The sequence below is a fragment of the Epinephelus lanceolatus genome, chromosome 17 (genome assembly GCF_041903045.1).
Source record: "Epinephelus lanceolatus isolate andai-2023 chromosome 17, ASM4190304v1, whole genome shotgun sequence".
Taxonomy (NCBI): Eukaryota; Metazoa; Chordata; class Actinopteri; order Perciformes; family Serranidae; genus Epinephelus; species Epinephelus lanceolatus.
The window spans coordinates 41,267,363-41,282,567 of NC_135750.1; the positions used below are offsets into that span (position 1 = coordinate 41,267,363).

Below are 15,205 nucleotides of genomic sequence, written 5' to 3' on the forward strand. Positions count from 1 at the left end.
TCATTTTTAAAAATATAAATAATTATTTGTTTTTCTAAGGTTTTTGGTATTTTGGATTGTTGCAGTAATGAGATTTTTCAAGGACTTGTTTGGTGAAATGTGAATAAAAATGTGATATAGTGTCAATATATATTCCGAGATCAATAGTCCTGATGACCTATGACCTTGTTTTGATGTTTCAAAAGAAAATAACCTTATTTATGCCTTTTTAAAATTTTCATGTTTGGAATCTTTGACACCAGGATTTCGTGAGAATGTTGCCGTAGCCCACAGGAACGACACTCCGTGATGCTTTTTTTCCCAAGTGAGGATTTGAATTGAAATTGAATTTGAAAGTTACACAAGCCTCAGAACCAGCCACAACTCAGCCCTGAGCAAGAGAGATTGTCCTCCCTTAACCAATCAACAGACTGCAGTGTTTCTAGCTCCACCTTTTAGTACCAGATCTGTGTGCTAGGTACCTCAACAGAGGGGTGACCAAAAATGGGGACAGTAAGGAACGGGTCCATTGGTACCACAGTGGTATCACAACTTTTCACAGTGGAAATGGAAATATTGCATACCAGACTGCTTGGTGGAAACAGAGCTTTATGCTACTATTTTTGTATAGAATACACTGCGGACGCATATATTTTATGTCACACTAGAGGCCGATGCTGTTGTGTTATATGTCATGCTTCTTTTGCTTCTGGGATGCCAGCATGCTGTCTAAAATCACACACTCCAGCGGCATGATGCTGCTGTTGTGTGGTTCTGTGTAAAAAAAAGCAAAGGCAGTGTAATAAAGGGATTTCATAACAGCCTTATAAAGCAATCTCTGTGTATAAAGGCTTACAGTCTGTTACCTGATTGGGTTTTAATGTGAACAGATTACAATAATGCACTGATGTCTTAATGCTCACAACACCAGGACAGACAAGTGTGAAATGGGGGGAGTGAGAAGGAGTGACATGCAGCAAAGTGCGACAGGCTGGAGTCGAACCCGGGCCGCTGCAGCAACAGCCTTGTACATGGGGCGCCTGCTCTACAACTAAGCCACTGACGCCCCCAAACGGCATTTTTTAATGTTATAAAAGACGACATACTTCGATACTGGGACCTCCACCTCCTCTTTCCTCCGCTTTCTGTATGGGCTTGGAGGTCTTTTCACGATGATAACCCAATAATTTGACAAATTATGACCACTTGTTGTCTGTCACTCACAACCTACCTACCTGAGATGCGCACAGATAACTCGTCCCACCCCCCTCGCCCACAGTGACGTGACTGAGCATGGTGCAAGACAGGTTCAGGGCCAGGTCAAATAATGACAAACAACAGGGGGGTTGTTGTTGTTTACTTTTTCTTTATTTGTTATTTTTTTTTCCAAGACAGAGCATGAGGAAAGGGCGCCAGTCGGGGCTGCAAATTATTACTAGTATTTATTTTATTTTATTTATTCTATTTTATTTTATTTTTTTTTGAGGGCTTGCAGCTGCACCCCCGCCAGCATGTGACCGACCCTGCACGGACAATTAACAACTCTCTTCTTCTCTCTTTTGATGTGTGTGCGTGAATGATTAAGGTGAGAATCCGCCCACTTCCTCACATCACCCAAGCCGTGAGTTGCACATGCGCGTGTGTGTGAGCTGCTGATGTTACACGATGTCAATCATGTGGCGTGTTGGGAATTTGTCTGGCGTTTTAAATTGCCATATTTTAGACTGACCGGCCAGTCGCAGGTCATGGCCGATCACGTGAAAACCGGCCTGATTCCAAGCACTGCCGATAAATCAGTGCAAGTCTAGTGTTTTCCAGTTTTGAACACATTAGATGGTCGAAAATGAACTTGTTACACAATGCCACATTCTGTTAAAACACAATGACATGAATTCAAAGACTTATAGATCTCGTGTGACAACATGCATGAGAAATGACAGGTTTTTAACCAGTTGGTGTGTGGTAAACACTGTAGTATAAATGGAAATGATGGTTGATCTCCGCCCTGCTGTCAGCATTTGCATCTATTTTAAGGCCCAGACACAATGCTAGTTAGCCAGAGTTTTACTTTCCTCACTTCTGTTTCTCTTCTTGTGCGCTGAGCTGAACTGGCAATCAGAGTGATTTCATTTACTGATGGGCTTCACCGTCGCATGGGACACACTGCGCCAACTAGGGGAACAGACACTCAGCGATGGCCTAACGTTGATCGTTAATCTGCAATATTTTTTCTTTTTCAAGCGAGAATGGAGTTGTTTGCAAGACGTGCAATGAAGCAAAAGTACAAGGCGAGTTTATATGAGAGGCCCTTTGAGACATAATTCATACTTGGTTTCACATGTAACATCATACTCTCATACATACACTACTATAGTCTTACACAAACACTACTATACCCTCTTACATGCACAATCATACTCTCATACATACACCACTATACTCTTACACAAACACTACTATACCCTCTTACATGCACAATCATACTCTTATACATATACCACTATACTCTTACACAAACACTACTATACTCTCTTACATGCACAATCATACTCTCATACATACACCACTATACTCTTACACAAACACTACTATACCCTCTTACATGCACAATCATATTCTCACACATACACCTCTATACTGTTACACAAACACTACTATACCCTCTTACATGCACAATCATACTCTCACACATACACCTCTATACTCTTACACAAACACTACTATACCCTCTTACATGCACAATCATACTCTTATACATACACCACTATACTCTTCTCTTCTCTATATACTTCTCTTACATTCCTTGTCATTTTGTTCCTTACACATGATTATTTGCATTCTCATGTACAACTAATTTCTCTTACATATGCTATTATTCTGTTTCAAATATAATATTCTCTCATACATATATTAGAACTTTGTTTTACATATACTGTTACTTTCATGTACATACTATCATACTTACATACATATGATATTATCCTCTGTTACACTAAGAGTATGACAGTAAATAAAAGAAAACGATGATAAATATAAGAGAGGATAGTAGTGTTTGTGTAAGAGTATAGTGGTGTATGTATGAGAGTATGATTGTGCATGTAAGAGAGTATAGTAGTAGGCCACTAATATTTTTTTTTTTGCCAGGAAAATGTTTTCATCCAGTACAGTGGCACTGTCTGTAGTAGTACAACTACAATTTAAATTTACATTTAGTTTTTGATCTAGCATATTATATTTGTTGCAGTTTAGAGGCCTAAAGTTGTTGGCAATTACTATTAAAGAGTGTTACTTATTTTGTATTCCAAAGAGTTGTTTGCTCTTTGTGTTGCCAATACTCTTAAATGTTTATGTATTGTCTCCAAGTGACTTTTATGGAGCACATTTTTCTCTTAATTGTACACATTATGGCAATAAATGCAAAATCTATTTTGCCAAAACAATGTTTTGTTATTGTTTATTGTAACTGACCTAGATAGGCAGTAGTTCATGTTGTTAAAATAATCACATTATTAATATCTATAGTAATATTCACTTGTAATGATATTTGGGGTTGGAGAGGTGATGCCATGGCGCCATGACGTAGTGTGTACACGTCAGGTGTCGCCCACAGTCGCTCGAGTAGGTGATCAGAGGAGTTGAATGTCTGCTCAGGAGTTTTCAACATTAGAGGGAACATTGAACATTGTCTATACATTAGTATTGTCTCTGCAGATATTTTTGGACAAATCCCATTGTGTGGACGCATTTACACAATTTCTTACTACAAACTATATAAGTGTTGTTCCTAAATTCTCACCATAAGTACAAAGAATTTAAAAGCAGTGTACCGTGTCTTTGCTGAGAGGATGAATGGTTTCATATGTTGCTGTGGAATTTCAAGTATGTAAATCCATGTGTGTGTGTGTGTGAGGATACATTTAACTATAACTGTGTCATTTCTTGTGCATTGATTTGTTGGATGGATGCATTACTTATTCACATGTTACCCTGTGATTCAGTGAAAGGAAAAAGTCCACACTGGATTATTGCTCCTTTTGGTAAGACTGAAAAAGGCAACATTTTGACCCATTGGGCAGCCCTGTCGCCTAGAAATTATGTATATATACAACTAATATTAGCCAGTAAATGCATTTTTGAGGGAAAATAGCCAGACTGGAGGGTGAGTTGAACCTTGCACTTTATGTGTCCGACATCCACCTATCATCTCCCTGTGAAACTGGCGCAGTACATAAATGTAGTACTTCATTAACTCAAAGACATGTCTCTGAACACAGCCCAGGCAGTTATTACATTATCACCACAATGTTATTATGAAAACCATTTAGTAACAGTCATTTTGCTACTGCTGAGGTCACAAATTGGGCTAGAACTCCTATAGATCAAATCAGTGTGTTGTATTCTGTGCTGTAGACTTTTAGTCATACCTTGATCTCAACTCTTTGCACCTGTACTGCAGAATGCTTGGATTTCATTTGGATTTTATTGTCACAATTCTGTTTATCAAATTTGGTTCTTAATGATTCTTGATTTTGATTCTTTGAGGGGCGGGGTCAAAACAGGTCCCATGCTTATCTCACTGAAAAATGGAACCTGAAATTAAATCCATATAGCTTAGTTTGGTTAATGTTATTAAATAATACAGTTTATTAATGATCTGTTTTCTAATCTGTGTTCTTTCACTGTGCTGATGGGCTTATTTGCATGGGGCCCCATTGTCTAGGATCACCACTGTGTCTGTCTCACAAGCCCTTTTTACACAGAGATGGCACTATAGAGCTGCTACAAAGTCCCTTCTTTATGCTTCCTTTGCATTTTTACACAGAACCAAACAACCCTAGCATCATGTCACTCCAGAGTGTAATTTTAGACAGCATGCTGGCATTGTGGAAGCAAAAGAGGTATGAAGGGCGTGACATGAAATACAACCGCTTCAGCCTCTAGTGTGACATATAACATCTGTGTCAGCAGCTCTTTATAAACACTAACCAGGGTTTTCCCTGGCTCAGAAAGGGGCTTTGGTGGTGATGTCTGCGGAGTGCGTTTCGCATTTGCATTTGCAGATCATGCAAATGCATTGAGCGATCTTCTCTATTAGACAAGAGAGGTCCAAATAATACAGTACATTAGGGCTGGGCGATATGACCAAAATCTCATATCCCGATATAGGTCATTTCATATCCCAATAATGATAACTTTTAAGTAGCATGCAGTAGGGCATTAACAGATAAGTCGATTTGTCGACGTGTCGATGTCAGTGGCACAAGTCGACACCCCCCGGGAGTAGGGTTGGGCGGTATGAGCAAAATCTTATATCACGGTATGAGTAATTTCATATCACGGTAACGGTATATATCGCGGTATGGCTTTTTTCCCTGTAAATTCAATTAATGGCTTAAAATAACCATACTGTTGCATTTGATAATTTTCCTCTTTTATTTTTGAACTTGGAAAAACAGGAAAAATGCCAGTGCAGTGCAATATATTTAAAAAAAGAAATCACGCACAGCATCACACAAATGTGCATCTCAGTATATGAAAAGAAAAAAAAAACCCTGAGTTTTTAAACTAAGCCTCGCTTCAATCTGTGCAATATGAACTCACAGCAGCTGCAGCATAACGTTATTTTAAAGAAAATATAATAATATAATAAATAATAAACCACAAAGAATGTGCAAATGTCTGGTAAACACTGAACTCCAGCTTTAACTTAAGCTATAGTGTGCGTGCAAATGTAAACACAGAGCTCCAGCTTCATAAGAAATAAAAATAACAAATGAGAAAAAGTATTTTTTACACAAGGTAACAGGTGCATAACAACAGTTAGTGCAATATAAAATCACAGCATCTCCTAAATGTTCTGAAGGACACTGTCACTAGTGTGCAAATGTCTGGTAATTGCGTATATCCAGCAATTACAGATTGTGCGCAAGAAACACCAGCTGATCAACTTTCTCTTGTTTCAGTGCTGATCTGTGGCAAGTGATAATGTTACCACTTGTGCTAAAAGCACGCTCTGATGGGGCACTTGTGGCTTGAATGCACAAGTATTTCTTTGCCAGGCTTGCCACTCGTGGAAAATTGGCCTCGTGCTGCCTCCACCATTCCAGGGGGTTGGTCTCCCCATCAGCCTCCGCTGTTTGAAGGTACCTGTTAAGCTCCAGTTCAATGGACTGTCTGTGTGACTGAGGGACAGTTTGGTCTTGGCGTGATGCAATCTTGAAGAAGCTAACCAAACTCCTCTTCTTCTTAGCAGGAATCTCTGGCACCTCTGTGGCAGCTTCAGCTGGTGGTATGGAGTCTCCCCCTGCAGACTTTTCCTGTTCAGACACAAGGCTCTCTATCTCTGCAGCAGCTTTGGGCTTTATGTAGTCCACCTTCTCTGGCTTTATGTAGGTGATTTTGAAGCGAGGGTTGAGAAGGGAAGCCATATCAAGCAGATCCTGGGTGGATGGGTCAGCATATTTTTCATCCAGGTACTCCAGAATGCTTGCTTTGATTTTCTTGGTGAGATCGACATCATCATCCTGTGGCTTAAGAACTTGCTCACTGAAAAGATGGAGCACAGGTTTTAAATATGAGACACTCACATACTGCTCGCCGGACAAGGCATCTGTGAACGCAACAAGAGGGCTCAATGCTTTGCTAACAGATTCCAGTACATCAGTGTCCTGCCATGTCAGAACCAAATGCCCGGTCTTCCTGTCAGCTCGAAGGACTTGTGTCAGAGCTTTCTCCTGCTCTAGGATCCTTTCAGTCATTTGTTGTCGAGAGCCCCATCTTGTTGGGGTCTCTGTTATGAGCTGGTGAGCAGGCAAGCCCAGCTCTGCCTGAGGAGTGGCCAGCTCACGCTTCCTTTTCCAGGAATTGCAGAAGGCACTCACAACTTTTTTGCATATCCCAATGGCACGTTCCACTTGTGGCTCTTTCACACTTCTTTCTGTTTACAATAAACACAGAGGAGAAATGTAAATTGTTGACAGATGCTGACAATTATTACACTTAAGGACAAGCGACAAGCATTATCATTTTGCATTTGCAATCATGTATATATTATAATTAATAATCATAACTATTATGTAAATTTTTGACTGAGAATAACTATTTATTTTTGAGGCTTAGGTGTCACTTAATTTTAACAAACTCTGTCTTTCTGAAAAGGTGTTTATTTTTATTTCTTAATTACAAAAATGTGAAGTCTTTCAAACAGCTATACAACTGTTCAACAAAGAAGTCCAGGTTACATAACATGGCTTAATGATACTGACCCCTGGAGACCAATTATTGTAAATGCCAAGGTATACAACTAATTGGGGTAAAACAACAAGCAGAGAGGTATTTGTCATTGAATAATATTTAATGAAAATCCCACGATTACCAGTCACTCAATACGTTTACATGCATACTCACCGATGGCCAAATGAAGACGGTGTCCAAAACACTGTAGCCTTGTCCAGTCGTTCAGCTGGAGTGCTTTGACGTTGTTGGTGGCGTTATTTGTGGTTACGCAGACTTGATGGGCCTCCGGTAATCCCCACGACTCCAGTGCCTCCCTTAGGTTTTGGGCTATCATTTCCCCTGTGTGATCCTCCGGGAAGTAAGAGGTCTGAAGACACCTACACTTCAGTTCCCAGTCTTTAATAAAATGGGTCGTTAGGCTCATGTAAGGCTGTGTGGTGCGGCTCGACCACATGTCTGTTGTTGTAGCAAAATAAAGAACACTTTGAAGCTCCTTTTCAATTTTGCTACGGCACTCTCCATATACTTGTGGCAACTCCACCTCTGTAAAGTGCTTGCGGCTGGGCATTACATACGTCAGGTCGAGGGTGTTGAGTAATTCTCTGAACCCCGGCTTTTCAACGGTATAAATCGGGACCATGTCTTTGCATATGTGCATCGTGATGGCCTCCGTTATCTCCCTCCATCGACGTGATTTTTTGTCATATGGGGTGCCTTTGGCGAAAGACTCTGCCAAGCTCTTTCGGACGAGAGGAGCTGCTGCAACTTTTGGCTTTCATAATATTGCTTAGCGTGTTTTATCTTTAAGTGGTGGAAGAGGTTACTGGTGTTTCCACCTCCAGCAGCAACAGTCATGCGACACTCTTTGCAGAGTATCGCTTTTTGTTCTTTGTCGGATTTTCTAAATCCGAAAAAGTTCCACACAACAGACATAGCGCCCTTTTTCGGAACGAATTCCTCCTCCTCCTCGTCATGTTGCGGGGGCCGGGCTGCCTCCGTTTCCTTGTGACTGCCTTTACTCTCCGCCTCCGGCATCACTCCAGTAAAGATGTTTCTTCTACGTCGTGCACGTGCAACCCCGCCAAGCAGTCTGTTGCAGTGCTGGCTCCCCGTGTGTCGAGGCGGTGTAACTACAGTGACTCAGAGAGATGCCGCAGACATCTGCACTTTCTTCGGTATAAACGGTATTGCAAAATCTCTACTGGTAGACACTTTATACCATCACACGGTATTATACCGTCATACCGCCCAACCCTATCCGGGAGGAGTCGACAAGTCGTGTGTTTTTTCCCTCTCTCTCTCTGTGTGCTTGTGTACGGAATGCAATCGCTGCCTCTGATTGGCTTACGCTGATACTTTGATACCTTGACTTAACCAATAGTCATAGTCACTTCATAAAAAGGGCGGTAACGTTACTTAGCGTGTAGAGGGGAAATTAACACAAGACCACAACAAGACAAGAGACATGGCTGCAGAGAACGTAGAAGGTGATAGGCCTGAGAAAACGCCTGAGAGTGACAGACACACATCACATGTGTGGAGATACTTCACTTTAGATGAAAAAAAACAGCACAGTGACCTGTACAATCTGCAAATCGATCTTAAAGTACAACAAAAGTACCAGCGTCATGCACGGCCATCTGAAGCGGCATCCGCTAGCTAACTTGTGTGGTGCTAGCAGCACTGAAGGGAGTCGTCCAGTGCAGGAGGAGATGCAAGGCACGAGTGTGTCGCTAACAACCAACCTGTGGACATCCTCAACCATGGAGCCTTACATCACAGTAACTGCTCATTACATTACAAACGAGTGGGACCTGAAAGCCAGAGTGCTGACTACCTCTCTCATGACAGAGCGACACACGGCTGTCAACACTGCTGATCATCTATCTGCAACAATTAAAGCGTGGGGCCTGCAGGTGTTTTGTACGGTGCACGATAACACCGCAGCCATGAACCTGGCCTTGGATCTGTGCCAGCAGTCCCCAAAAGACATAGGATGCACCAGGCACACTCTACAGTTGGCAATAAAGGCAGGTTTAATCCGACCTGAAATCACCAAGGCCATCAATGCAGCCAGATGTGTGGTTGGTCATTTTCGTCACTCATCTGTGGCAACTTGCGTTCTGAAGGAAAAGCAGTCCCAGTTGTGCATGCAACCCAAGAAACTCCAAAATGACTGTGCGGTTTGGTGGAATTCCACTTTCGTGATGCTGGAGCAGCTGCATGAGCAGAGGATCCCCGTGCAGTCTGTCCTGGCGGATGAAACAGTCACAAAGCCGAGTGTAAAAAAGTCACTTGACATGCGAGCGTCACATTGGGAGCTGATAGAACAACTGATTGCTGTGTTATCTCCCGTGGCAAAAGCTACGACCGTGATGTGTGGCGAGTTGCATGTGGGCCTGTCTTTCATCTATCCAGTGATTTGCAATGTGATCCACACCACCCTCTGTGTCCAAGAATCAGACATGGGTGCGATCCGCTCCTTTAAGACGACTGTGCGTCAACAGCTGGTCACTCGCTTCAAACTGGAGTCTGATGGCCTCGCAGAGTCAATCCCAGTAGTTGCCTGTCTGCTAAACCCCCACTTCAAACAACTCCAGTTCCTTCCAGAGCGCACGAGAAACGATGCCCGTGACCACCTGCATCAGCTGCTACAGGATGAGAGACCAGACCCCAGACCCCGACCCCAGCCGCCTGCTACAGCTACTGTTACAGGTAATGTAAGGTCAAGGCCAAACCAGACTAGGCTATTAATTCATTTTGTCCCGTGAAAATACTCTTATTTTGTCAACGAGAGCTTATTTCGTTAGGTTACAGCTTGAGTGGCTATTGAAATCATATTTTAAACAATTTGGCCGTAATTTGGCTGTGTGAAACTGAGTGTTATTAATTTTTGCTGCAGGTGAAAATGATGAAGATGATGTCCAAGATGATGATGAAGCTGAGCCGGTGATTAAGAAATCCAGACTGGAAAGTGATTTTGAGCAACTTTTTGGACCCCACTTTGAGAGTGGGCGCAAAAAGGCTCACTCCACTCCAGCTGTGGAGCTCCGTGCTTATTGCGCAACACCTCAAATTCCTACGATGGAGAATCCACTGCAGTGGTTGGCCCGCAACCAGAACAAGTTCCCTCATTTAGCCAAACTGGCTTATCGCTACTTGGCTGTTCCAGTCACCAGCACCCCCAGCGAAAGGCCGGGAATACCGTCACCCGACAGCGCGCAAGCCTTCATCCAGCACATGTTGATACTCTCATCTTTCTACACGAAAACCTAGACCGCAAAGCCAAGACTGTGAAAGAGGAATATGACTAAATTGACTGTGAAATAAGAATATTACAGCAAGAAGGATTACTTGATTTTAATCTTTATGTTTAAAAGGCTACCTGCTGGTGAGTTTTGAATTTTATTTTATTTTTATTGCTCAGTTGTTTTCTGAGTGGTGTTGGTTTGCAATTCTGAAGGATTTATTTTTTGGTTATTTTACAAAGAAAATGATTCTCTAACTAATGTTTTGTGAACCAGTCAAGCAAGGCAAAGATTGAATGATAATTTCGGCAGCCAGCGTGTAATGATTCTTCTGTTGTTACATTTATTTTATAATGAAAATGCGCTCTTTTGTCAACCATATATTAGTGCTGTGCTCGCATGCTGTGTGTCTTGGCTGCCAAGGTATTAGCTTATGTTTTATTTTGGTTAAAATGTCTTTGAGAAGGCCTGTTGATTCTTGTTTCTTGCAAGTTTTTTTTCTGCAGGTAGCTAATTGCTGTTTCTAACCCATTTTGAATGTTGGAAAGAGAAATATATTTTCATTAATAGGCCTATAGGCTAAATATAAACCTAAGGATGTTATTATTGTGTTTTATGCTGACAGTAATCACACTGCTGCACTAAACTGTACTGTAGTCAGGCCTGAATTATTCTGCACTTTACTGTACATTGTTGATGTTACAGAGATCTTTAATACAAGTTGCTCATTGTTGGACAGCTGTGTCTGTGTTGTTCCTCCGCCGTGTCAATGTGATGACGTCATCAAATGACTTGTCGACTCGACTTCGACTTTATTGACAGATAAGTCGATCTGAAAAAAATCAAAGTCGTTAATGCCCTAGCATGCAGGTGTTGCGGATTCAGAGGTGTGACGGGGATCAGACTGATCACAGCTTGAAACTCTGCCATGAGGGAGTACAAAAACGTTACTAGGACGAGGGGAGGATATTTCTCCTCGTTTAATAACATTACAATTCGTCGGGCAACTGACTCTGTTTAAAGAAGATGAGAGAGAAAGAGAGAGAGAGAGAGCAAGCAGCTGTGGGCGAGCAAGCTAGAGAGTGAGTGAGCTGGTAGCGAGAAAGCTGGTGAATCAGATCAATAAAACGTTATTTTCTGATTGTTTCACAGCAGTTATGTTCTAAAGCACAAATATGCCCACACCCCCACACACCTCCCCTCAACACTGATGCTGTACTCCGCACCACCTGATTTGGTCTGAATATTGTCACCGTCTTGCTACGTCTCTGCTCTTTCTCAGCGCTGCGGGGCTGAGCCCTCAGTGTGTGCAGCGCAGCAGAGACAGACAGGGTGGAGTTATAGAAACTCGTTATGTTACTTTAAGTAGCACCTCAGGACCGAAACATGATCTCGCTTGTCACCAGGCTGGCAGTGAATGCATCAGCACCTGCGTTCTGAGCTGACACGAAGCTTGGGGCTCAACACGTTACTTTGATGAATCAAAGCACTCAATTATGATTGGTCTAACGTCGCGCCACCAGGCTCTCATTATTGGTCCGAACCATGGTGATTGAACTATGAGTGGTTGCACTGAGATTTGAATTTTTTTTTTTTTTTTTTCTCCTCCCTTCCCCGCTCCCACACTTCTTTGGCGGATGGGATTTTCCATTGCCAGAGGGCTAAAACGGCTTTGGCGGCCACCAAAATATTTTCTATGCAGGGAAAACCCTGCTAACAATGGCATCAGCATGTCAATAACAACCATTTATCTTCTCTGTTACATGGCAGCTGATCTTGTCCTCTTCTCAGAGGGTAAGGAGCTCCTGAACCTTATTGTTTTCCCTAATTTGCGGACATTTCGACTGCTGTTCCTCTTTTTAGACTTAGCTGCTTGCTGCTTTTTAAATCTCCCATGATGGACTGCGCACATAACACGTTGTCAAAATGTCACACCTGTGCCACCCATGATCGCGTCTTGCTCGTGGTTGGTCCTGCATGCTGTCCTGTTTATACAGACATCATTTCAGCGCTGTAAGTACCTCTGTTCTCAGCTCAAAGGTGAGACAACGCTGTCCCCCAATTGCAGGATAGTACATTCGATACAGGCGGAAGTGAGGTGCGGTGGAATAATGACCTGAATTTCCCGCCTTGAAGAGGCTGTTCTTCTTGGTAGTTGTAGCCTGTTGTGTGACATTGAGCAGCGCCTGGATGCAGGCGACAGATGTATTTTAAAAAATGCAGCGACAACACAGACAATTCATATTCAAGATGTGTATAAAGAGGAAAAAGTGTCTCTTGCTCCTTCCCTCCCTCAGCCTCTCTGGTGATGCTGTGTGCATAAATAAGATTAATTAATTGATTTAATCATTTTTCAGCACTAGATTCATTTGAAAGGGAATGGAAAACCACTTTTAACTCCACCCCACAAAGATTTTTAATTGTTTCCAACTCCAATGAATTTAGGTCTACTGGATACTTTTATATTCATGTTATAGTTTTATGCCCTGTGATGCAAACTGTTAAACCTCTGTAGCTCCAGTGCTATGTGCAAAAGTTATGTACAGCCCTGCTATTTATTTTATGTCATTTTTCAGTTACATTTTGTGCAGCTATATATTTTCACACAGGGAAAAAAATCCCTGTCTTTATTGTTTTATTTTGATCAGTCTTTTTTTTTTAAAAAAAATAAATAAATAAAAGTGCTTGTGACATCTCAAATGTGGCTTTGACTTGCAACTGAACATGTAGCCCATTTTGTAGAAAATACTGAGATATATATCGTGTATTGCCATTCAGCCTGAAAACCAAGAGATACAAATTTTTGGTTTCTGAATTGTTTCAAATATGAACGATCCCCAAACCTCCACACAAGTGTGAAGCAGACAAATTTTAACCTGTTCACATGGAACTGAGAAACATTCTCACTGCCTGTGGTGGTCTTCAATACAGCCCTATTAGTACAACACCTCTGTAGAATCTGTTTGGATCTGATGATCCACTACTCACAGCACAGAAAAAAGCAGCAGCCTCTTGATGAGCAGACCTAAATGGAGTCTGCGAATGTTTTGTTTTTAGCAGTGATCCAAAATGAAAATTCAGATTCCATCTGAGTGCAGATTTCATATGGGCCTGCTTATGAGTTCTCAGTATAAAGCGGAATTTTTATAAGTATTATTATAATAATAATAGTATTAGCTATTATAAGTTAACTGCAAGTCAGCTTGGACAAATATGTTTCTTCAAAATGTGAAACTGCACTACAAAACTTTGAATACTTAATCACTGCTGAATAATTCATGGGCTGATTAAATATGCACACCTCCCGAGAAAAGCAAGGCTGCAGAATCAGATCTGGTATGAGTCACTGAGAGAACACTGGACACATCAAATACCAAAAATCTAGGGCTTCAAAGATTACTACAGACAATGACATGTATAAGCTTAAGCACAATAGTGATGTATTTTTCTCTAGTTTAGTTAAAAAGAATTCTCTTCAGTAATCAGGGACTGTTTTAGCAGAACTTTTGCTATTATCAGTTTTTCCATTTCAGACAGGCAGGAAGGAAAACCATTGTTCAGCAGAGAGTTTGAAAGCATTTCCTCAGAGTGTGACCAAAACACTCTGCCCTCTCCAGGAACTCACTCGGTCTCTCTGTCAGATGTCTCTGTTCATTGTTTTATATAAATATCTTTGTTGTGATGAATGAAACACCCACCTCTGTCTTTTATACATTATTTTCACTAACAGTAACACTGTCTGGCTACTTTAATGTGGAAATTGTTTGGTTGTTTGTTTATTAAGATCCCCATTAGCTTTTGCCGAGCAGCAGCTATTCTTCCTGGGGTCTACACAATTTCCACATGACAATACAAACATCCATGTTACAGTAACACAATACAAAATATATATGCATTACAACACACACTCACAATATAACAATACATACACATTACAACACACACTCCCGTACCAGTTCATGTTTACACTTATTAAATCAATTCATCATAGACAAGCACGGGTACAAACGTACATACTAAGGACAACACAAACAATACATGTAAGCTCCTCCATTTAAATCTATCAGCTTTTAGAAATGTCATTACAGCAAAGATATTGATACACTTTAAGAACTTCTAATTAATGAAGTTTCTTGTTAGGTAGTAATCTTTTAGTTTTATTTTAAAATTAGTCATGTTCTTCTGTTGAGTGATATAATTTGGGAGTGAGTTCCATTCTTTCATTGCTCTATACATTACTGTCTGTTGCCCAACTGTTTTAAATTTAGGCAAGGTAAAACAACCTCCAGTGGCATGTCTTGTTACATAATTATGCATTCCTGCACTAGATGACAATTTTTCATAACAGACATAGGTCTCTTGGTTGTGATGACATTTCTCATAAACACCATCAACAAATAGTTGAATCTATTTTTTTTTCTTCACATCCATCCACAAAAGATTTTCATGCATTTTGTTGACATTTGTTCTCAATCCACAAGCAAGAGCCACACATGCTGCTTTGTTCTGAACTATTTGCAGTTTTCTTATATTTCCTTGTGAAGCATTGGACCAAACAATTGAACAATAATCTAAATACGATAAAACCAAAACTTGAATCACTTGCTTGAGAATACTTTGTGTTAAACATTTTGAGCATCTTTTAATCATGGACAAGGTGTTTCCCATTTTCATTACAACCTTCTGTATATGTTTGTTCCAAGATAATATAATTATAACTCCAAATAGTTTTATTTCTTCTA

The 15,205-nt window shown here is 41.0% G+C and overlaps 2 protein-coding genes across 5 annotated transcripts in view; one reads left to right on the forward strand and one right to left on the reverse strand.

Moving 5' to 3' along the window:
- The window catches only part of hspa12a (heat shock protein 12A), a 224,453-nt gene that overhangs the window by 28,581 nt on the left and 180,667 nt on the right, over positions 1–15,205 (forward strand). The window lies entirely within an intron of this gene.
- LOC144458420 (E3 SUMO-protein ligase ZBED1-like) lies at positions 3,022–7,549 on the reverse strand. Its single transcript, XM_078160884.1, has 2 exons — positions 7,387–7,549; positions 3,022–6,916 (listed from the first exon to the last, which is right to left on the reverse strand). Exons 1-2 carry the CDS (start codon positions 7,547–7,549, stop codon positions 5,892–5,894), a joined length of 1,188 nt encoding a protein of 395 aa, XP_078017010.1. The 3' UTR covers positions 3,022–5,891.

Coding starts and splice junctions, on each gene's coding strand:
- LOC144458420 (XM_078160884.1), bottom strand. CDS start 7,549: ATGATAGCCCAAAACCTAAGGGAGGCACTGGAGTCGTGGGGATTACCG. Junction 6,917..7,386: donor CCGTCTTCATTTGGCCATCG/GTGAGTATGCAT, acceptor TATTGTAAACAG/AAAGAAGTGTGAAAGAGCCA.